General features: G+C 36.6%; 1 protein-coding gene and 1 pseudogene across 3 annotated transcripts in view; both read left to right on the top strand.

Annotated features, from left to right (window-relative positions):
• AGO3 (argonaute RISC catalytic component 3) overlaps window positions 1–12923 on the top strand; it is a 117566-nt gene extending 104643 nt beyond the window's left edge. For all 3 annotated transcript variants that reach the window (XM_068539502.1, XM_068539503.1, XM_068539504.1), the window contains 2 exons: window positions 9099–9298; window positions 9872–12923. In XM_068539502.1, the coding sequence (XP_068395603.1) occupies window positions 9099–9298; window positions 9872–9980 (309 nt within the window). In that variant the 3' untranslated portion in view covers window positions 9981–12923. The remainder of the gene's footprint in view (window positions 1–9098; window positions 9299–9871) is intronic.
• Window positions 12924–24269: 11346 nt separating this feature from the next.
• Window positions 24270–26801, top strand: LOC137760550 (succinate dehydrogenase [ubiquinone] cytochrome b small subunit, mitochondrial-like; annotated as a pseudogene).
• Window positions 26802–27343: the final 542 nt, after the last annotated feature.

The following is a 27343-nucleotide window of genomic DNA, read 5'->3' on the forward strand; positions in this document are numbered from 1 at the left end:
TATTAAGGATATAGAGCAACTGGAACTTTTATACTCTCCTGGTAGGAGTGTAAATTAATGTGAACATTTTTTAAAATTGGCTGGCATTATCTACTAAACTTAAATATATGTATGCTCTATGACCAGGATTTCCACTCCAAGATAGCCGACAGAAATGCATATCTATGTTCACCAAAAGATAGTATGTTAATATTCATAGTAGCACTGGTCATAATGGTCAATACAAAAACTATCAGTACAAACAGTTCAAATGCCCATGATCAGTAGATTGGATAAATAACTATACAAATGTGATTTATACAACAGTAAGAATGATACAACAGTTTGTATGAATTTCACAATGTCAAATCAAAGAAGCTAGACCCAGAGGGTACATACATTATAAACTTCAAAAACAAGCAAAACTAATCTATGATGTTAAAAGTCGGGTTACAGGGAGCAGGGTGGCAGGTAGGGTAGTGACCCTGAGAGGGCACAAAGGGGCTTTGTGGTTGCAGTTAACGTTAGTTTCTTGATTTGGGTGCTGGTTTCATGGGTATATTCTCTTTGTGAAAAATTCATCAGTCTACATGTATGGTACATGTATTTTTCTCTATCTATATATTTACTTCTATAAAAGGTTTACATTAAGAACAAAAAAGACTACACTTATTTCCTCTTCAACTTATAGCAAACTGCCTTCTGCCCCACCGTTATTGCTCCTTGATCTCTGTAACTTCTGACTCTATTATAATCACGCACTCATCAAAACCGTCTACCATTTGGCTTCCACTACACATTTTATCCTACCTGTCATCTTACCCTTCCGTTTTTTCTAGGTTTGGTTCTTCCTCCACCCACCTTTTAAAATTTTAAGTTCAGGGAATTCCCTGGCGGTCCAGTGGTTAGGACTCAGCTCTTTTACTGCTGTGGGCCTGGTTTCAGTCCCTGGTCAGGGAACTAAGATCCTGCAGGCTGTGCAGCACAGCCAAAAAAAAAAAAATTTAAGTTCAAGTAATATTTATGACTTTGAAATCTCTTTTTACAGATACAGCTTTTCTCCTGATTTCCAGATCTTGAAGTTATTTTTGATTGCACCTTCTCACCTGCCACCCTTATCTAATGGAATCCCTGAACTCTACAGAATCTATCTTCTCAGTCTAAGACCTATCTCTTATTCTTTTTTTCTTTTTTGGCTGTGTTGGGTCTTCATTGCTGTGCGTGGGCTTTCTCTACTTGCGGCGAGCGGGGGCTACTCTTTGTTGCAGTGCACGGGCTTCTCATTGTCGTGGCTTCTCTTGTTGTGCAGCGCAGGCTCTAGGCGTGCGGGCTCAGTAGTTGTGGCTTGCGGGCTCTAGAGCGCAGCCTCAGTAGTTGTGGTGCACGGGCTTAGTTGCTCCGCGGCATGTGGGATCTTCCCGGGCCAGGGATCGAACCCGTGCCCCCTGCATTGGCAAGCGGATTCTTAACCACTGCGCCACCAGGGAAGCCCCTATCTCTTCTTCTTATCCTCACCTCCCCTGCTTAGTTCAAGTTCTCATTATTACTTTCCTATATAATTACATGATGATCCTGGGTGCCCTCATTTAGTCTGTTCTCATTAGATTAATTAAAACAGCTAAGATCCGGACTTCCCTGGTGGCGCAATGGTTAAGAATCTGCCTGCCAATGCAGGGGACACGGGTTCGAGCCCTGGCCCAGGAAGATCCCACATGCCGCGGAGCAACTAAGCCTGTGTGCCACAACTACTGAGTCTGTGCTGTAGAGCTCGCGAGCCACAACTACTGAAGCCTGTGCGCCTAGAGCCTGTGCTCCGCAACAAGAGAAGCCACCACACTGAGAAGCCCGCACAGCGCAATGAAGAGTAGCCCCCGCTCGCCGCAACTAGAGAAAGCCCACGGTGCAGCAACGAAGACCCAACCATAAATAAATTTATTTAAAAAAAAAAAAAGCTAAGATCCTATCATTCATCTGCTTAGTGCTTCACATCCATTGAAGGTAAAGTCTCATCTTCCTAGGACAACCTATAGACTCAAGTCCTTATATCCACTATCCTGCTCCCTTCACTGCTGCTATACCCTCAGTCTCTCTGTCTCTCGCTCTTTTCTCCCATTCTTCCCTCCTACTCCTTCCCTCTCCTTTTCTCTTCCTCTGTGTATGACTGTCTCCTCTCTTTTACATACACAAACATACAACACAGCTGCAGCCATTCTAAACTACTTTTAGGTAATTCTCATAAGTATCCTGTCCATGTTGCTTCCTTACCTTAAGTATTTCTTCCCTAACTTACTCCTGCTCATCCTTTAAGACTCATCTCAGACATCAGCTCTTCCCAGTAGTCTTTCTTGTATCCTTCCCCAAGACAAGTGCCCCTCTCTGCACTGCCTGAGCACCCTGTGCATACCTTTTTGTTGCACTTATTACACAGCATTGTAATCAAGCTTTTGTTTCTCTCCCCTTTCCACTAGTCTATAAGGTCCCAAAAGGCAGTGGTTATTCGTTCAATCAACAGATATTTATTGTGTACCTCTTAGAAGATAGGTGTTGATACTAGGTATGTGGAGTGAACAAATAACACAATCCTTTCCTCTTTTAGTTTATTGGGGGAGATTTATTAAGTAAGTCGTCTCACAAATACATACTTATAAATTGGGTTAGGTGCAATAAAAGGAAAGTAAAGATAGGAAGAGAGACTTCAGTGCGGAACTGATTTAGATTAGATTGGGAGATCACAAAAAGCTTCCCTGAGAAATGGCATTTAAGATAAGATCTTGAGGAATGAGTAGGAGTTAACCAAGCCAAGAATGAGGAAGAGGCGCATACACAGGCCCTTTTGGTGGAAAAAAATTTGTCCACTGAAGGAATCAAATGCAGGCTGCTGCTGCAGTATGAGAGTAAGTTAGAGAGGTAGCCTAGGCTGGACCCTATGGGCCTTGTTGAGCAAAGATAAGGACTTGGATTTAGTCTAAGTGCACTAGGAAGCTATTAAAAGACTTTAAACTAGACACTAACGTAATTAGGTGTGTGTTTTGTTTTGTTTTTTAATTCACTCTTATTTAAGTACTGTTTGTACTGGGGAGTAAGAGTGATATTGAGGACATCAGTTAGGAGTCTGTTAAGCAAAAGATAATGGTGGTTGGGACTAGAATGGTGATGGGAGAGAACTGAATGAATTGTAAATAGTTAGGACTTTAGCCCTATGTCTTCTCTGCGCCTGAAATGCTGTTTCCCCTGATCTTACAAGCCCTCCTTATCATACAGAGCTCACTTCCATGTCTCTTTCTCAGAGAGACAGGCCTTCTCTAACCATGGAATCTAATGTAGCCACAGACATAGTCAGTCTTCCATGCTACCCTACATTTTAATTCTCTTGATAGCCCAGTTTCTGATGGTTTTATTTATGTGCTATCTGTCTCATCACTGGAATGTGTGTCTTATTCATTACTGTGTGCCCAGAACCTCATACAGGACATGGCATATAGTGAGTGTTCAGTAAATACTGAATGTGTGCATGTACAATATATTATACATGCATTATAAACATACAAATTTGGGGGAGGTAGGATTTGGTAGTAATTTGAACTTTATCCCCAAAATCTTGCACAGTGTCTGAAAAATGATAAATATTTGCTAACGTACGAGCTTATCTGTCTCTTTTCTCCTTTGCCACTGCCATTTTCATACTTCATACATTCATCATCTCATACCAGCACTAGTGCAGCAGCCTCCTAATTGCTCCCCTTGCTTTTAGTCTCCTCCTGTTTTCTTTTTTTTCTTTTTTTTTTTTCCATGGGGGTGGTGGTGGTGGTGTTTATTTAAAGTAAAAACAAAAACAGTTCACCCATTTCTCCCACCCCTGCCTCTGGCAACCACCAATCTGTTCTCTGTATCTTTGACCATGCTTTTTAAATTATTTTTCATTCATTCATTTTGATTCCAGATATATGGCATTTGTCTTTCTCTGTCTGACTTATTTTGTTTAGCATAATGTCCATACATATATATCACAATTTCTTTATCTATTCATCCATCGATGGACACTTAGATTGTTTCCATATCTTAGCTATTGGAAATATGGCTGCAATGAACATAGTGGTGCATACTTTTTGAATTAGTGTTTTTGTTTTCTTCAGATAAATACCCATAAGTGGAACTGCTAGATCATGTGGTTATTTCTGTTTTTAATTTTTTGAGGAACCTCCATACTGTTTTCCACAGTGGTTGCACCAATTTACATTCTCACCAACAGTGTAGGAGGGTTCAAAAGGGAACTCTTATGCATTGTTGGTGGGAAAGTAAACTGGTGCAGCCACTATGGAAAACAGTATGGAGGTTCCTCAAAAAACTAGAGTTGCCAAGACTTCCCTGGTGGCACAGTGGTTAAGAATCCGCCTGCCAATGCAGGGGACATGGGTTCTAGCCCTGGTCCGGGAGACCCCACATGCCGCGGAGCAACTAAGCCCATGCACCACAACTACCGAGCCTGCATTCTAGAGCCTGCGAGCCACAACTACTGAAGCCCGTGTGCCTAGAGCCCCTGCTCCACAAGAGAAGCCACCACGAGAAGCACGCGCACCGCAACAAAGAGTAGCCCCTGCTCACTGCAACTAAAGAAAGCCCACACGCAGCAACAAAGACCCAAAGCAGCCAAAGATAGACAGACAGATAGATAGATAAATTTTTTTAAAAGAAGGAAAGAAAGTGAGGGAATTTAGTAAAAAAAAGGTACATGAGGGACTTCCCTGGTGGTCCAGTGGTAAAGAATCCGCTTTCCAATGCAGGGGACATGGGTTCGATCCCTGTTCGGGGAACTAAGATCCCACATGCCACGGGGCAACTAAGCCCGCGTGCCGCAACTATTGAGCTCTCACACCTCAATGAGAGAGCCTACATGCCACAAACTACAGAGCCTATGCACTCTGGAGCCTGTGTGCCACAACTAGAGAAAGAAAAACCAGCATACCACAACTAGAGAGAAGCCTGTGTGCCACAACTAGAGAGAGAAAACCTGCGCGCTGCAACAAAAGATCCCGCATGCTGCAACTAAGACCCGACACAGCCAAAAAAATAGAGAAAATAAATAAATTAAATAAATAAATATTTTTTTAAAAAAAAGAAGATACATGCACTCAAGTGTTCATTGCAGCACTATTTACAATAGCCAGGACATGAATACAACCTAAATGTCCATCAACAGATGAATCGATAAAGAAAATGTGGTATATATATTACAATGGAATACTACTCAGCCATAAAAAAGAATGAAATAATGTTATTTGCAGCAACATGGATGGACCTAGAGATTATCCTACTAAGTGAAGTAAGTCAGAAAGAGAAAGACAAATACCATATGGTATCACTTAATGTGGAATCTAAAATGTGACACAAATGAACTTATCTACAAAACAGGAATAGACTCACAGACATAGAGAACAGACTTGTGGTTGCTGGGGGTGGCGGGGGTGATGGATTGGGAGTTTAGGACTAGTAGATGCAAACTATTATATACAGAATGGATAAACAACAAGGCCCTACTGTATAGCACAGGGAACTATATTCAGTATCCTGTGATAAACCATAATGGAAAATAATATAAAAAAGAATGTATATATATATATGTATAAATGAATCACTTTGCTGTACACCAGAAACTAACACAACATTGTAAATCAACTATACTTCAATACAATAAATTTTTTTTAAAAAAAGTTCCCAGGGAATTCCCTGGCAGTCCAGTGGTTAGGACTTCCACGCTTCCACTGCAGGGGGCACGAATTCAATCCCTGGAACTAAGATCCCGCATGCCCCACCATGTGCCCCCCCAAAAAAAAAAAAAAAAAGAGTTCCCTTTTCTGTCATCACCAACACTTGTCATTTCTAATCTTTCGGATAATAGCCATTCCAACAGGTATGAGGTGATACCACATTGTGATTTTGATGTGCATTTCCCTGATGATTAATGATGTTAACCTTTTTTTCATGTGCCTGTTGACCATCTGTATGTCTTCTTTGGAAAAATGTCTATTCAGATCTGCCCGTTTTTCAACTGGATTTTTTCTCTTTTGCTGTGAATTGTATGAGTTCTTTATATATTTTGGATATTAACCCCTTATCAGATACATGATTTGCAAATATCTTCTCCCATTTAGTAGGTTGCCTTTTTGTTTTGCTGATGGCTTCCTTTGCTGTGCAGAAGCTTTTTAATTTGGTGTAGTCCTACTTGTTTATTTTTGGTTTTGTTGCTTTTGCTTTTGGTGTCAGATCAGAAAAAATCATCACCAAGACCTATGTCAAGGAGCTTATTGCCTATGTTTTCTTCCAGGAGTTTTATGGTTTCAGGTCTTAAACCATTTTGAGTTAATTTTAGTGTATAGTGTATGGTATAAGATAAGTGCTCCATTTTCATTCTTTGCATGTGGCTGTCCAGTTTTCCCAACCCCATTTATTCAAGAGACTGTCCTCTCCCCATTGTAAGTTCTTGCCTCCTTTGTCATAAATTAATTGATCATATATGCATGGTTTATTTCTAGGCTCTATTCTGATCCACTGATCTATCTATGTGCCTGTTTTTACCATACTGTTTAATTAGTATAGCTTTATAATATACAGTCCCCAACATATGATAGTTTGACTATTTTTTGACTTTACAGTGGTGTGAAAGTGATATGCATTCAGTAGAAACTGTACTTCAAATTTTGAATTTTGATCTTTTCCCCAGCTAGTGATATACAGTACAATACTCTCATGATGCTGGGCAGCAGCAGCAAGCCACAACTGCCAATCAGTCACACGATCACAAGGGTAAAAAACTGATATACTTACAACCATTCTGTATCCATATAGCCATTCTGTTTTTCACTTTCAGTACAGTATTCAATAAATTACATGAGGTATTTAACACTTTATTGTAAAATAAGCTTTGTGTTAGATGATTTTGCCCAACTATTGGCTAACATAAGTGTTCTGAACACGTTTGAGTTAGGCTAGGCTAAGCTATGAGGTTTGGTAGGTTAGGTATATTAAATGCATTTTGACTTAGGATATCTTCAACTTAAAATGGGTTTATTGGAACATAACCCCATCGTAAGTCAAGGAAGATCTGTATAATATTTTATTTCTTTTTCTTGGCTAATTTCACTGGCTAGGACTTTCAATAACTACGTTAAATAAAAGTGGTGAGAGTGGGCATCTTTGTCTTGTTCCTGATCTTAGAGTATGATTGAGTATGATGTTAGCTGTGGGCTTGTCATATATGGCCCTTATTATGTTGAAGTACGTTCCTTCTATGCCCGCATTGTTGACAGTCTTTATTATAAATACTCAAATGCTTTTTCTGCCTCTATTGAGGTGATCATACGATTTTTATCCTTCATTTTGTTAATGTGGTGTATCACATTGATTGATTTGCAGATGTTGACCCATCCTCACATCCTAGAATAAATCCCCCTTAATCATGGTGTATGATCCTTTTAATGTATTGTTGAATTTGGCTTGCTAATATTTTGTCGAGGATTTTTGCATCTATGTTCATTAGGGATATCAGCCTGTAATTCTTTTCTTGAGGCATCCTTGTCTGGTTTTGGTATCACAGTAATGCTAGCCTTGTAAAATGAGTTTGGAAGAGTTCCCTCCTCTTCTATTTTTTGGAAGTTTGAGAAGGATTGGTATTAATTCTTCTTTGAATGTTTGGTAAAATTCACCAGTAAAGCTGTCTGGTCCTGGACTTTTATTTGTTGGGAGGCTTTTGATTACTGATTCAATCACTAGTAATAGGTCTGTTCAGATTTTCTGTTTTCTGCTTCATCATGATTCTGTTTCTAACCCATCCTCCATATTACTGCTGATGTTACTTTTATAAAACCCCCAATCTTATCACACCCAAAACCTCTCCTGTTAAAAAAAAGCTGTGCAGTGCTTTCCCTGCTGCCTACAGGTGAAAGTCCAAATTCCTAAACATGTCATTCAGTCTGATTCCAAACGTTCATTTCAATTTCATCTTTTTCCCCTCGTGCCCCATATTCTGTTGATCCTAGTCTATTAGCTATTCCCCAAATATGCCATGAAATTTTATGCCCCCGTGCTTTTGTTAAGGCTGTTCATTCTCTCCAGTGTCTCCTCACCCTGCCCATCCCATAATGGCCAAATCTCACTCATTCCCCTCTTGGTGAAGAACCCCCAGGGCTCACCCTCACAATTACTTCCTTTGGTATTCTCATATAGGACTAAGTACCAGTAGTACTATAGCCATTTATTAGTTGTTTTATAATTACAGATGCTCTATTTCCTCTACTCCTCTACTGAATTATGTTTCCATTGTTTTGACATTGTTTACTTTGTTTTTCTTTGAATTCACAGTCCCTAGCATAGTGACTAATACATAGGAGCTCAACTAATGTTCTTGTTTTTTTATTATGGTAAAAAACACATAACATACAATGTACCATTTTAACCATTTTTAAATATACAGTTCTGTGACATTAAGTAATTCACATTATTCTGCAGTCATACCACCTTCTATCTATGGAACTTTTTCATCTTCCCAGATACTCTGTACTCATTAAACACTAACTCCCCATTCCCACATCCCCCCAACCCATGGTGATCACCATTCTACTTTCTGTCTCTATGAACTCAGCTACTTCAGGTACCTCATATAAGTGAATTGTACAATATTTGTCCTTTTGTGACTGGTTTATTTCACTTAGCATAACATCATCAAGGTTCATCCATGTTGTAGTACGTGGCAGATTTTTCTTCCTTTTTAAGACTGAATAGTATTCCGTTTTATATATATATATATATATATATATATATATATATACACACACACACACACCACCTTTTATCATACATTCATCCATCAGTGGATACTTGGATTGTGTCCACCTTCTGGCTATTGTGAATAATGCTGCTTTGAACCCAGGTGTGCAAATATCTGTTCGAGTCCCTGTTTTTACTTCTTTGGGATATATACCCAGAATCAATTAAATGTTTTTTTAATTGATTATTAAATTAGGATATATTTTGCTAATGTACAAAGCTTGTTTTTTCACTTAGTCTGTGGTGAATATTTATTTAAAAGTTTAGAAATCAGCAGAATATTCCATTGCCTTCTATAGGGTACCAGCCGTCCTTCACACTATCATGTTTTATGGGATGATAACTGCTTTACTGCAGATGAACTTCAACTGCTAACTTACCAGCTCTGCCACACTTATGTGCGCTGTACACGATCTGTTTCTATACCTGCACCAGCGTATTATGCTCACCTGGTAGCATTTAGAGCCAGATATCATCTTGTGGACAAAGAACATGACAGGTAATATAAAAGCATAACAAATACAGATTCTCACCCAAATCCAAGTATGCTCTGTGTGTTAGGATTTTCGTGGGAAATTTCTTTAAGTGTTTACATGTAAGTATGTGCCTCTCTCTTTGCCATAAAGTACTGCCATTTAGAATTAAATTTCCACAGGCTGTTAGAAGAGTCAGTGATCCAAATGAAAAGCTATGATAGAACTGACTGCCCAAGATGAGGGTTCCTATTAAAATGTGCAGTCTGGGCTTATTAGCAATAGTGTGATGTAGTGATTTTGTTGCTTTACCAGATTAATTCAGGGGAGAGATTATTGGTAATAAAAGTGATATATACAGACAAAATTATAGGATGTCTTGGATTTACTTCTAAATAGTCCTGGAGAGGTGAGAGATGTAAAACAGAATTGGCCTTGAGTTAATAATTATTGAAACTGGATGATGGACATGTAGGAGTTCATTATACTGGCCTCTATTTTTTTTTTAATTTTTAAAAAATTTTCTACAAATAATATTTTTCAGAATTATTACATCAGAATAGGGTTTGGTTTTGTGTTCACTGCCACTTTTCTTACAGTGCTGAAGGAAGTCACGTTTCAGGACAGAGCAATGGACGAGATCCACAAGCTCTTGCCAAGGCTGTACAGATTCACCAAGATACCTTACGCACAATGTACTTTGCTTAAAAAGTCTAAGAATATTCTCTGAGAGGAAGAACTGGAAGATGAATCAACATACAACTTATGTTTCCAGTGGAGTCAGCTGAGTGGGGATGCCTCCAGCCATACAGAAACCAACACTGTGGGGGGCCAGGGCCTGATCTTCATGTTGATACAGGAAGATTGTTTACTTCATCAAGGAACACAGCACCATTATGCAATATGAAACCAGCCAACTGCTTTTTTGTGCGGTCTCCTGTAGGAAGTATCGCGATCGTTTTGTTTTCACTTTCTTGTAGTCTAACCCTTTTAATGCCTTTACCTCAAGTTGCTTGGCAGCACAACTCTTTGCAAAAAAAAAAAGTAAAGAAAAAGTAAATGATGGTTTTTTAAAAAACACACCTATATGAATAATCAAAGTGATTGTTCACAATTATGTGTGCAAAAAATGTGCATTCATGTATTCTTGTAAAAGTTATCTGTATATTTTACTTATATACATGCATACTGCATATGCATATATATCTGGATCTACACTGATAGTAGATATATATGTATCTCTGTATATATTTTATAGTTCATTCCATTGGGGAACTTTCTTTCCCTTTTATTATCCTCCCACCACCACTATGATTTCTCTCTCTACCTCCCTTGCCTTCATCACCTACATTTTTTTTTCCCTGATGCTACCAGTAACATTCAAATGTTCATGTATCTGGTTCATTTGAATATGAAGCATGGCAAACTAGATTTTTATTTTGCACGCCCTACTCCTGTCTTGTCTCATACATAATTCTGAGTCCTCAACTCTTGGTATTGCTTTCTTAAGAAACTATATATATATATATATGTATATATATACACACACACACATATATATATATATAAAATATGTTTTTGTGAGAGTGAATGTCTGCCCCCTCCTGCTCTCAACTTACATTTGCCATTTGTGCAATGTGTACATAAGCAGTAGCAACCTAAGCTATTCTTTTTCTTTAGTGAGTTTGTTAAAGCTGCTATAAATATATAAAAAAAAAAACACACAACTTTGTCAGAAGTTGTAACTCTCTTTCTCTATTAGTGATATGTATTCTAAAGTCTTCTGTTTCTATGTATTATACATGGAAATCCCTTAAAACTTTTATAAAGGGTAAATATTTTAAATGATTGGAACTGTGTAGGGTTGAGGCCTCTGAAATTGGGTGGAGAGAAGGGATTGTGGAGGGTTTTTTTGGTTTTTTTTTTACTAGTTTATTTGCTGCCTCTCATACCTTAATGTGATTTTCATATATATATATTTTTATATATATGTGTGTTGTATATATATAAACATATATGTATGTGTTTTGAAGTATAGCTTCCTTTTCTTTTATATTTATTAGAATAGTGCTTTAATAATTATAGAATCATGCTGGCAACATCTTTTATAGAAATATAATCATGTTTATTTTAAGAACTGACAACTTGTTTTTGCTCTCTTTTAGTGCAATAAGCAGTTTTAAAAGAAAGCTGTGTCTGTTTCACATCTTTACCACAGAGAGTGGGAGAAACAGGCACCTCCATAATTTTAAAAGGGCAAAGTATATAGCCTTAATTTCAGAAGGAAAGTTTTGTAATTTTCAAATTTAAAGCATGTCTTATAAAAATCATAATGAAAATGAAGGAAGTTAAATTTCCTAAATGAGTGTTAACCTTGAATATTAGAAATAAAGTTGAAGAACTTTAAGTAATGACAGTGACTAGCTTAAGATTTAGAAGATATTTAAATTCTTTGAAAATAGATCATGTTTACTGAAGAATCATACTGGTAAGGTGCCCATTTTCATTTACTAAAATGAGTCAGGAAAATATAAAATGATACTTTAAAAACTTTTTTTGCTAATTCATCACCAGTGTAACTTTCCTTTTAAAATTAGGGTGATGGTGACAAAGGAAGTTAGGACTTTGAGCATTTGAAATGAGTTAAATCACTGAAATGTTGAAAAAAGCTTTGCAAAACTTTTGTTTTATTGACTTCACTTTAAGATATTAAAAAATACTATAAAGCTGTCAAAACCAAGTTTATCAGTAACCTTGGATTCAGGGGAGCTTTGCACTTTGTAACTCATGAAAATTGCATTTTAATTTTTTTTTTTTTTTTGCACTGGTTCAGAGTATAGATATTACAGATTGTTTCCAGTGGGCATTGTTGTTAACCTTTCAGAATTCCATCTGCACATGAAAACAAATGGATTAGCTCTGTAGTTTCTCTCTTACTTATAATCCACACTTATTGCCAATTTACTGTATTTTGAGCCTAAAATCTGAGCCCATATCCTCCAACAGGTATGAAATCTTTTGTCCCTCTGCCAGAAAACTAAGAAAGTACTGTATTTTGTATGTTTATTATATTGAAGTGTCTGAAATGCAATTTACAACACTGTTTTAAAGCTCTTTACATAAGGTAATGTTTGTGTAGTGTATACATTTTTCTCCCAACCCTCCCCCCTCCTCCAAAAAATTTCTATAAAGAGTGTATTTTTTTTACATTGAAATTTCACTGAATATAGTCAAGAACATAGGCAAGAGAAGAAAATTGTATATCCTAGGTGGTAAAAACCTGATGGCGTATGTTTGCTCAGTATGAGTAAAACATCTTCCTTTATCAGTGGGAGCTGTACAGATTGATGTGGAAAACTTTAGGGCCCAGGGAAGAACTGTAGATAACCTTTCCCTATTTACCTGCTTTACCTAATTTTCAGTCAGTTAATCTCACATGTGCTAAAGTAAAGCCCATAATTTAAATCTATTTAGAAGGACTTTTACAGAGGAAAAAAAAAATTTTTTTAATATAAAGCTTTACCTTTGAAGTGAGTTCTTTTTAGGGTGCTCTTAGAGTTTCAACATTGCTAGTTTAAAGTTGGTTAACTTGAAAGAATACGTATAGTATATTCTATTTTGCTTACTAACAAATTGGTATATCAAACTTAATTATAAGAAGCTTTGTGCTTAGAACTTTAAGGTAAATACTAAGTGGCAAATATTTTTTGAAATTTGTTTCATTATTATACTTCTGGTGTAGAATTGCTGATCTTTTTTATTTAAAAAAAAAAAAAAAAAAGGTTGTTTTGAGTTTAATGGTCATGAAACTCAACAGTGACCTTTCTGTTCCTGCCCTTGCTCACTAACTATACAATGAATGCTGAATTTATGTCTGCTGTTTTCTGTGATATAAGAGTGACTTTAAAATGTCAGTCCCAGCAACTGGTATAATAGATTTTCATGTGAAGCAGAATTGGGAGTTTAATGTATATTCTGGATGGCAAATGTGTAAAGTGCTGATACATGTTTTATATTACAGTATCAAGTTACTGGCATTGAGGACCATGCATTTATAATACCGTAGCTGCTATATTTATTTAATGAAGTAGAGTCTGACAGTTACTGCACTTAACAGTAAGGAAATGAGCAGGATTCAAGGCTAGTGTTAGACTTTTTTTTTTTTTTTCCTAAATAAGATTTAAGAACATGAAATATCAAGGTAACAAAGGGTGCTGCCAATTTAGTTTCAATTTAATATCAGGATACTCTTTGTTTTAGAAATGTGGATTTTTACTTTAGCAGTTTTGGAAAAGGGTACCTCAGCCTCCTCAGTACTGGTTTTTAGCATATTTTCACAGGAGTACAGGTGCCCTTTATTTTTTTCTTAATATTTACCTTTTAACAAGTTTCTCAGAAAAAGTATTCTTCTGTGGAAATCTTCCTGTTTGTAACCTATTAATTTATTTATCTTCCTACAAGAGAGTCTAGGTGGGATTCTAGTAGGAATGTACTGGGTGTTTTAGAAGGCACTTGATAAAGATTCATCTCTACTTTCTAGCATGGAGACTTATAGCCCTCTAAACACCTATACTGGTTTTCCAAACTAGGTTCTCTGATGACCCACCACTGCCTAAAGTTTACTTATATATTCTCTAATGGATTTTAGTATGACAGACCTCATGACAGGCTTAGTCATGATAGACTTAAAGTATGACTAAGGAGATAGAAGCTGAGTTGCCATTCAGTAGAAACGGCTGGCTGAGGATCTCAATGTTTAAGGAAAAGGTGAACACTCAGAGTGCCAGTAATCAGTCTGAAGGATCTATTATTGATGGATTATAGACCAGGAATTAGAGACTCCTATTCAAGGAATTTGGTGGGTGTTTGATTCAGAGGCCAACATGAATTTGCCATGGGTGTTGATTTTTATGAAATCTGTGAAGCTAGCCACTTGGATTCAGCTAGAATATTTTGTAGTCTTGCTATTAAAACTTGATAGTGATGTTTTGCCAAGAAGCTTAACTGACAGCTTGGCATAAATTTTATTCAGTATCATTAAACCTGGGTTAAATATTTATTTAACTCATCCTCTTAGATGTTCTCCTATTGAATAGTTTTTAAAGACAAGTTGCCCCTAACAGTAACTTGCTACTTAAATTATCTTTTATGAGTTATCAGTCAAGCTGCAAAAAGACACCATTGAACTGGCATCTTTATTTTGGCTTTTTTAATCCTTTTCATTCTTTTTGAGAATTCATGGATGTCTTAAAGCTTCAGTAATAATACCTGGGAGACTTTATATCAAGTGAGGCCTTTGTGAGTGGCAGTATAACCCTGACTCTAAAGTCTGTCTTTATTTTCCTTTTTCCCTCTCATTTGATCATATAAAGCACTTTGTGATTCTACAGGAGTCAAAAAACAAGCCAGGAATAATGTGTAACATCAGTACATAGATGTGAAAGTCAGAATTTTCTCCAAAAAATCTTTTTAAAAAAATTTCCTGCTTATACTAAGAACATTTTTGATCAGTGGCAATATTGGAAATGATGCTGTGATTAGTGAAACCTAAGCTGACTCCCAGGAAGAAAAATACAATCTCTCTTTCTCTCTTTCTCTCTCTCTCTCTCTCTCTCTCTCTGTGTGTGTGTGTGTGTGTATATATATATATATATATATATATATATAGCCTCAAAGGGAAAAATATTTTTAACTTCTTCCTACTTTTAAAAGTGGTACATTTCAGTTTATAATTTTCCATGTTGGTCAAAATCATTTCTTTTAACTAAGATATAATGGTCAAGGCTTGTGCTAATATTATCTACTGCTAGTTCAATTTTATTTTTCTTTACCCATCAAAGATAGTGCTCTATATTTTTACATCGTTGTAAGAATCTTTTGCTCTTAAAGTATGGAAGTTAAAGATTTTAATTTGAATTAAAGATAGAAGTTTAATAAATTTCATATGGAGGGTTGAGATTTACCAATGAGAAGCCCTATTGAAATATCAGGTAGCCAACAGTGTGACAAAATTAAGATGCTATCAAATCATCTATCTGGCCACTGGTCTCCCTTCCTTTTTGAAATCAATGTCTTAGGTAACCAAACTCTAATGTTGTGTCTATGTTAGCGTGTCAGTAAAGCAGAGATGTTCTTCAGGGTAGACACTGAATTAAATTTTTAAATCATTTTTTAAAGCAAGGCGGTTCTTAGAAAGTGCCTTTTCAGAAGATGGTGCTGTAGATTTTTATTTTTCAAATAGCATGAGGCTAAAAATTTGAAAGATAAATTATTTTAGAATTCCAAGGGTATGACCGTTTCATATAAATAATGTTATTTGTTGTTCTGAATCTGGTCCAAGGGAACCAAGTAAAGCTTTTATTCAGTAAAGTATCTAAGTAAATGCTCACCAAATATATTTTGTAAGTTTAAAAACACAGTTTTTAACAGAATTAACCCTTTCAGTTCTCAGCTGTGTTGCAGGTAATCTATAAGGCACATAAAAGAGCAAGTTTGCTTAACTTTTTAACAAGAGTATGGATATAGTAGTTAAGTGCCCGATGGCAAAGGTAACTTGCCAGAAATTATGTCATAGGCTACCTTCCCCCCCCAGCATATTGACCCTTTTGTAAATATCTACTGGCAGCCTTTTCTAATTAATCTTTATTAAAGAAGACTGCTTATAAAGATGGAGCCAAGTCATCATGGAAATCAGTGTAAGAGGAGAAGTAAAATGATTATTTCTCTATCTTTAGGGAAATTTTTTCTTTTTCAGGCAGCAAGAAATATTCTAAATGTTTCCCTCTTTTTTCTAGCATAGGTGAAAAATGATGACAGTGCATCTATATGATCAATTAATTAGAAATAGAACAGGTAAAATTGGGCTTTGGAGGAAATAAGAGGGAGGATAATAGCAGGACTATTCATACTGGTTGGAAATTTAGTAATCTACCAGAAAGCAATTTTCCCCTGAACTAGGAAGTAGTAAACAGCAGTAAATGATCACCTAACAGGTTCTTGCTTGTGAATTTGGTGAGCACTCTCCCAGAAAAGAATAGACTTAAAAACACACAGAAAAACACCACACCTCAGTAACCTTGTATGCTGCATTATGTAATAATGATAGTAAAATTATATTGATTGTTTGGAGTGTACTATATCTGTCTGCAAATATACATGCACATTAAACTTTTTCATTTTTTATAATGTCATAATAGCAATTACGAGTTTATTTTTTTAATATTAATTTTTCTATTGTGATGTTTATATTTATTGGCAATTTGTGCGCAACTTTTATATTTTGCTTAGATATTGGTTTTAAGGTATTTTATTTTTATAGATATCTCTAGCTTTTCCTCTTTCTTTGTAATATTGGCAAAGATTAAGATGGAATGTTAATATGCCAACCAAACTACTAATTCCATAAAGTCTAGAGTTTGGATTTTTACCAATAAACCATTAACACTATTTTCTAACTTAGAATACTTAATGTTGTTTATATAGTGGGCATTAAAGACAGTCTTTAGACAGATTTCTAAACGTGGAGGGGAGGTGGGGCTTTTCTTTAGATTTCTTTCCCTTAAGTAGAAAACTAATACTAATGGATTGGATTTATTTTACCTGATCTGCAGTTTTGGGGCAACTTGATTGTTACACTTCTTATTTCTAACTTCAGCTACATTGAAACTGCTTTAAATGGATACATCATCCAGCCTTAGGATTGTGATACCATTCTCATAGGCCTGGAAAACAAATAGCAAATGATCCAGAAGTCAGTGATAATTGACTTTGAAGTGGGGTGCTCCAGCCCCCACCATGATTATGTTATGTGGAAGATTTGCTACCCTAATCTTTTCCCTACCATACCTTTAAAGTTGATTGAACCCTACCATACTTTTAAAGTTGTTTCTTCTTCATCAGTGAAGAAACAGAGTTTAAGTGGCTAGGTAGAATCAGAGATAAAGACTAATATAGTATTTCAGCTACTTAAAAATTTAAGTAATAATTATGAATGTGAATTAATTGGAAGACAGTTAAAAGTATGATTATAGAAAATTAATTTCAAGCATATATGGTTACTCCAGTTTCCTAGTGAATAGATCAAGATTATTTGTATTGACATTAACTTTTTATAAAGCTGCATGAAAAAAGTGAATTCTGTTAAACAGGTAAAATATTTCCATTGTGTTTTTACATGGTGAATTTGCTTGGTAAGCCATTTTTTTCTGTACGAGATTAAAAGATAAACTTTATCCCTCCTCTGAGCTTTAAATTCTAAATTATCAGGGTTTAATGTATGACATTTTGCCATACTACATTCTTTCACTGAGAGGGGTAAATGAGAAAGTTTCAAGTAACTATAATTGGAAAAGTATTATTTTTATGTTATGTGAAATTTAACAATTTAAAATGAATCAGCATGTGATTTCGTATAGACATTAGCCATATCACTTTTTCCTCACGTTTTTGCCAGTTTCAGTAGGTTGATACACACACACACACACACACACACACACACACACACACACACACACACACACACACACACACAGCTACTTCCTTACCCTTACATCAAGTATTAATTGAAGGTTGGTATTCTGATTATAGGAATTTGTTGATACTAAAAAACTAAATATCAATCAGTCAGATATATTTTTATTGCAAATATATGCTCCCCTCTTAAGGATATTTATTGTAGTTATAATTTTAATAGTTTTATTCATTATGCTTCAACATTGTCCTAGATTGACAGGCATATAATTCTTGTAGATCAATATTTTTAAGGCAGCTTTGAGTAGAAATCATCCTTTATTTTCTTTTTTTCCTTCCAAAAGCTCATAGGAACCGGACACATAGAGCTTATTTTGCTCTTTTAACTGGTTGGCTCCATAAATCAGGGTACCTGGCATCAGTAACTGAATTACCACGGTGAAGTACTTGGTGACTTGTTCAAGTTTACAGTCATCTCTTAGAACTGTCATGAATAGGCTTATGTGAGTAGAAAACAGATGGGATTGTTGGTCATTAGAACTTTATTTTCTTTGCCTTTTGTTTTTGTTTTTGTTTTATTATTTCTAAAAATTGACTGCATGCACATCTGTAATTTTATGTTTAAAGTTTAAGAGGCCATGCCAGAAACTAGAGAGGGAGATTACCCTGGTATTTAATGCCTAAAACTTTCCATCTTTATTTACTTCATGGCTTTAGTTGGAAGAACAAACAAACAAAAATCCTTTAATTTGGCCCTTTATTTTTAGAACCAAAGAAGAAAAGACTCTTTCTACAAAAAAATGTTTGCAGGTATGATAGGAGATCTTTGTGAAGAAATGGACTAGTGGGATTGTAAGAGTATGTAGTGAGGGGGGAAATGAGGAAAAGGAAAAGGTTTCTTTGCTGGAATCCTTGGAGAGAAACCTTACAATTGTTTGGTATTTGTCTGGTTCTCACAGTCACATTGTAAAAGAGGAACTGGTGCCATTTGAACCTAAGAAGAGAGTCTCTGTAACCTAAATTTATTTTATGTTGTTGTCCCAGATCTAAAGCTGCATCTATTTTGATTAGAGAATTTGCTTCTGAATAAAGAAATGAAGTATTTATCCTTAAATAGAGCCATGGCATCACTATCAACATGGCTTCTCCAGCTTTTCCCTTTATATAGAAAACACAAAACAGGACCTTTCCAGACAAGGTAGTCTTTCCTGTAATGAAAATATTTTTTGATAACAGATTTGGGGGAAACACTGGTAGATTGTAATGAAGGGGGAATTTTGCCTAACATAGACGGTCCAACCAGGTTAATGGATACAGTTTGATCCCAGGGAGTTTAACAAGAGGAGCCTTTGGTAGCAGGTAAACCTTTGGTTTTGGTAGCAACAGATTTGGATCTCCAGTGGTAATTAGCTGCAGATATCTCCCTGTTTCACAGAAAGGGAATGATCTCATAGTATTGATGGTGATCCTGCAGATGTGCCTGTGCTCTTTCTCTAATTCAAAAATCAGGACTAGCAAGCACTAACCAAAATCTTCTAATACTTTGTCCTATAAGATTCTTTAAAAGTTTTCCAGGAGCTTTCTCATTTCTTACCCCAGGGTACAATGCCTTTCTCGTCTTTAAAAAAGAAAAGAAAAAGTATTTAGAGGCAGTTTAGATAGAATTATACTATGAGTAAATGATAAGAGTCTTTAAAATACTTGGGAAAGGAAGATCACATGCCGCAAGTTATAGCTTGATTGAGAGACTCTTTGAATACTGTTTTCTTGTTTGGGTTCTAAAGTTTTTTCTTTGACCTACCATTCTTTGATTTACTTGAGTGCCATCATTCTATTTTGGGATGTAATCAGTGTTTTATGCCATTTATGAATTGTGCAGTTTTTCCCTCTCCATACCCTACACACACACACTGTTAAAAATAAAAGCGGGAGGGCTAAAACAAAAAAAAGATAATGAGAATCATTAGAATGTAACTTTAGTTAATATAGATGGAAAGAAATCCTAACTTGGTTAAATGAGAATTAAGACTGAAAGTGTTAGTGCTGCAGGTATTATCTCTATCCATAGAGTTTTTTGCTAGCTATAGAGTGGTAATATGAACAGAATATGTATCTGAAATATGATGTTACAGCAAAGTGATAAAAGAAATTATTCTTGAAAGTAATATTTCAATCTTCTCTAACAGAGATGCCCATATTCTTAAGGAAAATTAATGTAGCTCCTGGTTTTAATGAATCAGACTCTGATTTAAACTTCAGAAGATTTGTAACTTTTATTCTGACACATCTTCTTAAATATGTAAAAATTACATTGAATACTTAAGACTATTCTTTCCTCTTAATTTACATAATGATTTTTTCAGACCTTAGTTCTATAGATATTAATTTCTCTCTCACATATATGCCTCTTGGTGTGTGCAGAATTCCATATTAAAAGTTTTCTTAAACTCATTTCCTAGTCAAACCTGAGCTGTAAAGGAGAAGGCATAAATAGGTTTAAAATGCAGGAAATTTTAGAAGATCACAACTGGAAAAAGACTGTTGAGAACTTGTTGCCTTTGAGAGTAGAAAGGGCTCTAAAACTTGAACTGAGATTTGGAGTTTAGTCAGAGCTCTACCACTCATTTGCTCTGTGTCCTTAACGCAATTTCCTTAATCTCTGTGTGCCTAGGTTCTTATAAAATGGTAGTGATAATACCTGCCCTCACCTCCCTCACAAAGTAGTTGTAAGAATAGGATAATGTTTGTGACAGTGCTTGAGTTCTCCAAAAGAAAAGCTATTCAGAAGTTAAAGATAAAAGAATATTGTTGTGTGAAGGGTTCATTTCCAGTTTGCCTCTATGAAAGTATCTTTAGTTACCCTAGATCATTTTATCAAACAAGTGTAAGAGAAACTGAGGCTTTATCACGGTATGGTGTTCACCTACAAACGTATTCTGTTCTGTTTCTCCCCTGCTAGATATTTATTGCACAGGCTGAATTTTTCTTTATAATAATCTTTGGAAAAAGTGTAACTTCAAAAACCAAACTCCTTTTAGTGGTGCTATGGCAGCTGTGATTGTATTTTGAGTTAGATTAATGTGGTGAAACCATCAGATAATCAGAAATTAACTTTGCCTTTTGCCTTCAGGCATTTTTGCTACAGATTGGCGTCAGGGGCTGTTGTACAACCAGATAGTTATCCCTTTGTTTCTTGCAGATTTTTGGTACCTTTTTTTGGAACCTTTTTTTGGAGTAAGGGGTTAGGTTTTAAGAAGGAAAGTGTGCTTATTTCACTTACCACTTTGCAGAGTTGACCGTTGCTTTCCAATCACCATGTACCTGTAAAAATTAAAATATAGTAAAAGGGTTTTTTCTTCATTTAAGTTCAGTTCTGAGCATCTGCAGGTGATATCAGGAAGCCTGTTGGTGTCTGACCCAGTTATCTTTATGGACTGTGGGCAGAACCTTACATTTCTACAGGCTTACCCACTTTCCTGAGGGGAAGGGGCTCTTGTTTCTAGGAAAAAAACAAAGGGCACATCACCACAGGTTGTGTAAGCAATTCCTTGTTGAAACAGACAAGTTTGGTTTGTGTTTTGTTTTGTTTTGTTTTGTTTAAGAAATTAAAGGATGCATTTTAGGTACACAGGGTATGAATGCATTCAACATTTATTTTTTTATCTCTATAGATGCTGATCTCCCCCTCCTTGTTGCAGGTAGTTTGGGCTTTTCCAGCTCATCACTAACATGGATGAGATCTATCTTAGTTTTATAGGATAATGAGAATTACAAGAACTGAAAAGTTGGGGAGATTCATGCTTGGAAAATGAACAAAACATCCACCTTGCTGGGTGAGATAGCTGAGAACATTGGATATATCAGGAATACTTTTAAACAATTTTTGCTGTCACGTGTAGCTTTAATATCTGTCTTCAGTTATGGGCCCCATGAAAGTATTACTGTATCTTGTGAATAAAGATCATTCTTGTGAACTAGTATATGGATGCATTCATAGGCTGTGGGAAGCAGTGGTGTGTGTGTGTGTGTAAATATTCTATGTTTATAACACTGTGTATTACATAAGTTTATATAGAAAAAATAATGTGTTTCTTTAGTGTTTGGGGAACTAAAATTGTAATATAACCATTCCAGTGTAATCTGACCACTCACTCTAGAGAACATTTATATTACACACAAATGCACACCCCTAAAGCGTTGCTAACTGCTCCCACTTGAGATAATTGCTGCTTTTTTTTAAGCCCGAAGTAGTGGACAGGAAATAGCACTCTTTTAAAAGGGGCTTTTCTGAAAAGTAAAATGTAAATATAGGACATGTGGGGAGGTGGGGCCTCCTGCAGATGTCCTGCAGATGGACAAATAGCCTTTTAAATTTTACTTTTTAACCATCTTAACCGTGTGTGCCTATTTGTATTGCAGATGTGAAATATTTTGGGGAGTTAATATCAGTATGTTTAGAAACTGAATTATTACATAAAATCAGAGTAACCTCTTTCTCCATCCTCCTTTTCCACACTGACTATTCTTGCCAAATATACCAAGTTTCAGCATGGTAAAATGATGGACACTCAAACCTCCTTCCTCATCTTCCCTATCCTGTCTTACACCTGGTCTGGCCTTATATTTTTTGTTGGCTTTTCATAAGTAAGAACAATTTACTGTAGTACTTTAGAGACTGCAGAATTTCAAAATGTTTATAAGCGTTCCTTTGTTAATGTTTGGTTACACGATACCATTAGTTAAAACAATGGAGTAAGTCTGAGTTTGTAATATGCTACAGGATAAAATCTTGAATGATATTAAACCTGACTGCCACATTTTATTAAGAGGAAATTGGATTATATGGTGGGTGGGAGCTAGTCTATGATATATATGTAATCACTGTATAATTAGAAACACCAAATGTTGAGTCCTATCACTGTGTACTTGGGGGCCAGCCTTTGGATATGGTTGTCATTTTAATTCCTTAAAGACTGTATATCATTAAGATGAGCAGAAGGCAAATAAAGTTTTTAAACAAAAATACTTTTGGGGGGTATTTAAATTTTCTTTCCCCCAAAAAAATTTACTACAAAAAAACCTAGGGTTGAGATTGAGAAGCTTCAAGCCGCTTTTTAAGCAGTTCAGTCACTTACAATATTTTATGTTAAAGAAATTGTCATAACTCTTTCTGAGCCAAACTGTCACTAAAATGTCCTGTGACAGAACCACTCCTCTTTTTTCTGCCACTCTGTGTATTGGAAGTGTTCTTAGTTGTATTTGTTTTTAATCCTTGATTTTAAAATATTAATGGTTTTAGTGTTGCTTAGCTTCAGTTTGAAGTGTAACTTTCACTAATAACTGCAATAAAAAGAAAAGCTTTGCTCCAAACTTCGTGTTGTGGTCATCATTACAGCACTTCAGGCTTAGGTAAAGGGAGTTAGTGTGATAGAGCGGAAAGAATTTAGGCTTTAATCATCACGAAGTCCTGAATTCAAACCTGGATTGCGTGACAATAGACAAGTTCCTTGATGCTTCTAAATCTCAAGTTTCCTCCACTATAATGAGATAATAGTAGGGCTGTTGGGACAGTAAATGAGTTAATAGATGGAGGGTACTTAATAGTGCTGGGCATGTAGGTGGAACTCAGGTTTTAAAGAGGTTCTGCTGTGCCGGCCCCCCACCAACCCAGAACTTCCCTGGTGGTCCAGTGCTTAAGAGTCCGCACTTGCACTGCAGGGGGCACAGGTTTGACCCCTGGTTGGGGAAGTTCCGCATGCTCCGCAGTGCGACCAAAAAAAAAAAAATGCCTGACGGGGCTGGGGCTCCACATAAAAAAAAATTAAAGTGATGGAAAATACAATTCAAAAAATAAATAAATAAAAGAGTTTCTCCCCCACCTTAAATAAAAGACATTGGTTCTTTTAGACTCTCCTCCCTTTAAGACATTGGGTGGCGTGGAAAGGGGGGTAAGCAAGAAGCCAGGCTTGCAAACTCTGCCAGGCACTGAAAGAACTTAAGAGTAGGTAGGAAAAAAAGAAACTGAAATGGATGGGGAATCGTCACAGGCCCTGAAGTGGATACACAGCCCAGGTATAATATGCAAGAAAACCCTGGACTGAAATTTTGAAAACCAGCTCTCAACTGTCCTAACTGCATAGCTTCAGGTATATCACTTTTCATTTCATAATTGAAGTTAATAGAGTAAAATCAGAGGTCTCAAGTTGGCAGCCAATTTGTCTGTGAATAATTTTTGTTTGGTATTTAAAATATTTTTATTAGTTCCTAATATTTAAAAAATCAGAAGATCTCACATAATCCCTTAAAAAGTAAGGAGGGTCATCGATTTCACTATTCCTTCAGTATCCCTTCACAGCTGCCACCAGGGGAAGCCCAAGAGTGGTTGGTCCCTTTGGATGCAGCACACTCTCCACAGCCCCACCACTCTGCCCAGTCTGCACAGGGCAAATGTTTTCCTTTGCCATCTCTGGACTCAAAGGAACCCTAGTGTGAGGTGAGGCTTCCAAGCAAGCAGGAATCCCTATGAGGATGAGCTCCTTACCTGGGGGTAACTCACTACTTTGAAGCAGTCCAGCCTAAATATTAAAAACTTGTCCCTTCATTATTTCCATTTACCCTATTTATGTTCTCCAGAACATGAGAGAATTCAGTCTGTTCCCTTCTGGCTATTGTGTGTTCTTCACCCCAGTCTTCTCCCACCTACATGTCGCCAGAGTCTGTGCAACCCTAACAGTACAGTTTGTGTTCTTAAAGGATCTTGTTACTGATGCTGAAGAAGCACTAGTTAGCTTAACTAACAAATGCTGATGGGTTGAGTTTTTTTTAACTATGTGTGTCAGTTGTTAAGTTTGACAAATTGAAGGGAATCACTCTACTGTCAATCTGCCCAGTAACTACACTGATATAGGACAATTCTAAAAACGTCAATAACCACACCCAAATTCATACAGTTAAATGGGGGAAATATGTGTAACGGTGATGCGAAGGCATGCTCTGATAAATCAGGCTGTAGCATCCCTAAGTGTAGTACCAGAAAAGTATGACGGTTATCTAGGCAGACAGTAATCGGACAATTGCTCTGATTGATTAATAAGACACGCTGGACTGGACAGAACAAGTCACCAATTATATTAGACTTCACTTGCTTGAAACTTCAGGGAAAAGGGTGCTCAGAGCACTACACTAAAGCATAGAGAAATGAGGCGGCAGTCTAAGGTAAAATTCCGAGGTGGTTTTTTTTGGAGGGGGGCCATACATCTTGAACTCTCAGTTCTTGTAGTTTCCATGATTCAGTCGTCTGATCATTTGACAAATTCCTTGGCTGCTGAGACTTGCATACCTTGCAGATGCTTTTAGGAAATTAATTAGGTTAATCTGTCAGTGCCAGGAAAGGATGGGATCATTTTTACTATATTTGATAAAATGTCTCTATCATAAAGGGGACTGGAATCTTTAGTTTTATCTGTAGAAAAGAGATGACTGTTTTCCTGCCTTCTGTCACTTTTGTTATTTCTGTAATTTCCACAGTCTATAGAGATCTTTGCAATGCCTTTATAGAGCAGCACTTGTCTCATACTTTTCTCTATTAAAATATTTTCCTTTAAGAATAATCCTTGGGGGACTTCCCTGGTGGCGCAGTGGTTAAGAATCTGCCTGCTAAAGCAGGGGACACGGGTTCGAGCCGTGGTCCGGGAAGATCCCACATGCTGCAGAGCAACTAAGCCCGTGCACCACAACTACTGAGCCTATGCTCTACAGCCCGCGAGCCACAACTACTGAGCCCATGTGCCACAACTACTGAGGCCTGCGCACCTAGAGCCAAGTGAAGCCACCACAATAGAAGCTCGCGCACTGCAATGAAGAGTAGCCCCCGCTCGCCGCAACTAGAGAAAGCCCGTGCACAGCAACGAAGACCCAACGCAGCCTAAATAAATAAATAAATAAATAAATAAATAAATAAATAAATAAATAAATAAATAAATAATATTTTTTTTAAAAAAAAGAATAATCCTTGGGAAACTTATACAACATTGTAAAGCAATTATACGCCAATAAAGATATTTTTTTTACAAAAAGAATAATGCTTGGGTTCAAGATTTACTTATAAACAAAGCAGACATATTCATGGTTTAGGATTATGAAGCCTTATATGATGTCTGATTCTCAGCTGAAATAAAATGTTAATGGACTTTTTTGCTAACTGACCTCAGAAACAGCCCAACTCAAAAGTACTTGCAACTGCTAACTGTACAATATTACTCTTTATTTACTGCAACATAAACTGTCAAATGGAAATTGCACATTATGTTGCAAAAACCAAAACCAAAAACAACATAGGAATAGGATACTTTACCAAACAGGATTTCAGTCACCACCATCATTCAGATGGTTTTCACTTGTATTTCATACAAATGTAAAATTAAGGTTGCTTAACCATTTTATGAGTTTAATTTTTCTAATTTATTTTTGTACTTTTATAAAGATTTTAGATTATAAATGTTTGCCATTTGTGGTATTCCTTTGAATAGTATTATTTTTTACTATATTAAAAAGTGTGTTTTAAATCTTTAATTTAAAAGTATTACTAGTATCTACATTAAGACCCTTTAAGGAGCGACAGGGCGACTCTCTGGAGGCCGTGTCCTCTGTGGTGCCTGAGGAGGACAAGCTCTGTTCCTACGAGCACCAGTGGTCAGGCCATTCATGTCTCAGCATTTCTCCAGGACCAACCTACCCCAGGATGGTGTGGAATACAGGACATTCACCTGTCATCCATCCACCATTCTGGTTCCAAGGCTGCGTCTCTCCACTGGACTGGTGAGAGGGTTGTCAGTGTTTTGCTCCTGGGCCTATTTCCAACTGCTTATTTGAATCCTTGCTCTGCAATGGACTACTCCCTGGCTGCAGCCCCTCCCTCTTCATAGTCACTGGGACATTGGACAAGTTGTGACTATGTTCCAGGGATTGGCACTCTCAGCTTTCACCTTTGCTAGGCTTTGTTATTTCAACGATCACGATGAGGGCATCTGCACAGCTGTTGCTATGCTATGGAAGCTCTGACCTTTTAGACGTAATACCTTGAAAGTTGATTATACACCTCCCTTGCCTCTGCTCTGTCATGCCATTCAATTCACAGTAAGGAGGAAATAACAGGTAAGTCCACTGGTGAGACAAACCTCTTCTCCTAATCACCTCGTTATTTTTAGAATGTAATCTTTGAGGAAAGATTTGAGAGGAATTGTAACCAAAAAATTGTCAGACTGAGTTCTCTATGCTGGGGAGTTAATGGGGTGTCTCTCAGCTTCTCACAAGACTCACAGTATAACTAAACATTATATATGAGCTTTTGCCTTTTAATTTATCAAACTCTTAAAGGGAATTCAGCCTTATTGCTCTCAATATCTGATCAGACTTCTATATTTGTCCTAGGATGGTAGAGAAAGGGAAAGACTGTTAATTCGAGAATAAAGACTTTGCAGAAAATTAGGCAGTGTTTAGTTTTTGCAAACTTCACCGCTCTGTTCAGTCGATACCAGTTACTGATGGTTACATGTCCAAGGTAAATTGGCAAATTAGAAATGCTGATATTTCACATTACTGAT

The sequence above is a fragment of the Eschrichtius robustus genome, chromosome 3, assembly GCF_028021215.1.
Source record: "Eschrichtius robustus isolate mEscRob2 chromosome 3, mEscRob2.pri, whole genome shotgun sequence".
NCBI lineage: Eukaryota > Metazoa > Chordata > Mammalia > Artiodactyla > Eschrichtiidae > Eschrichtius > Eschrichtius robustus.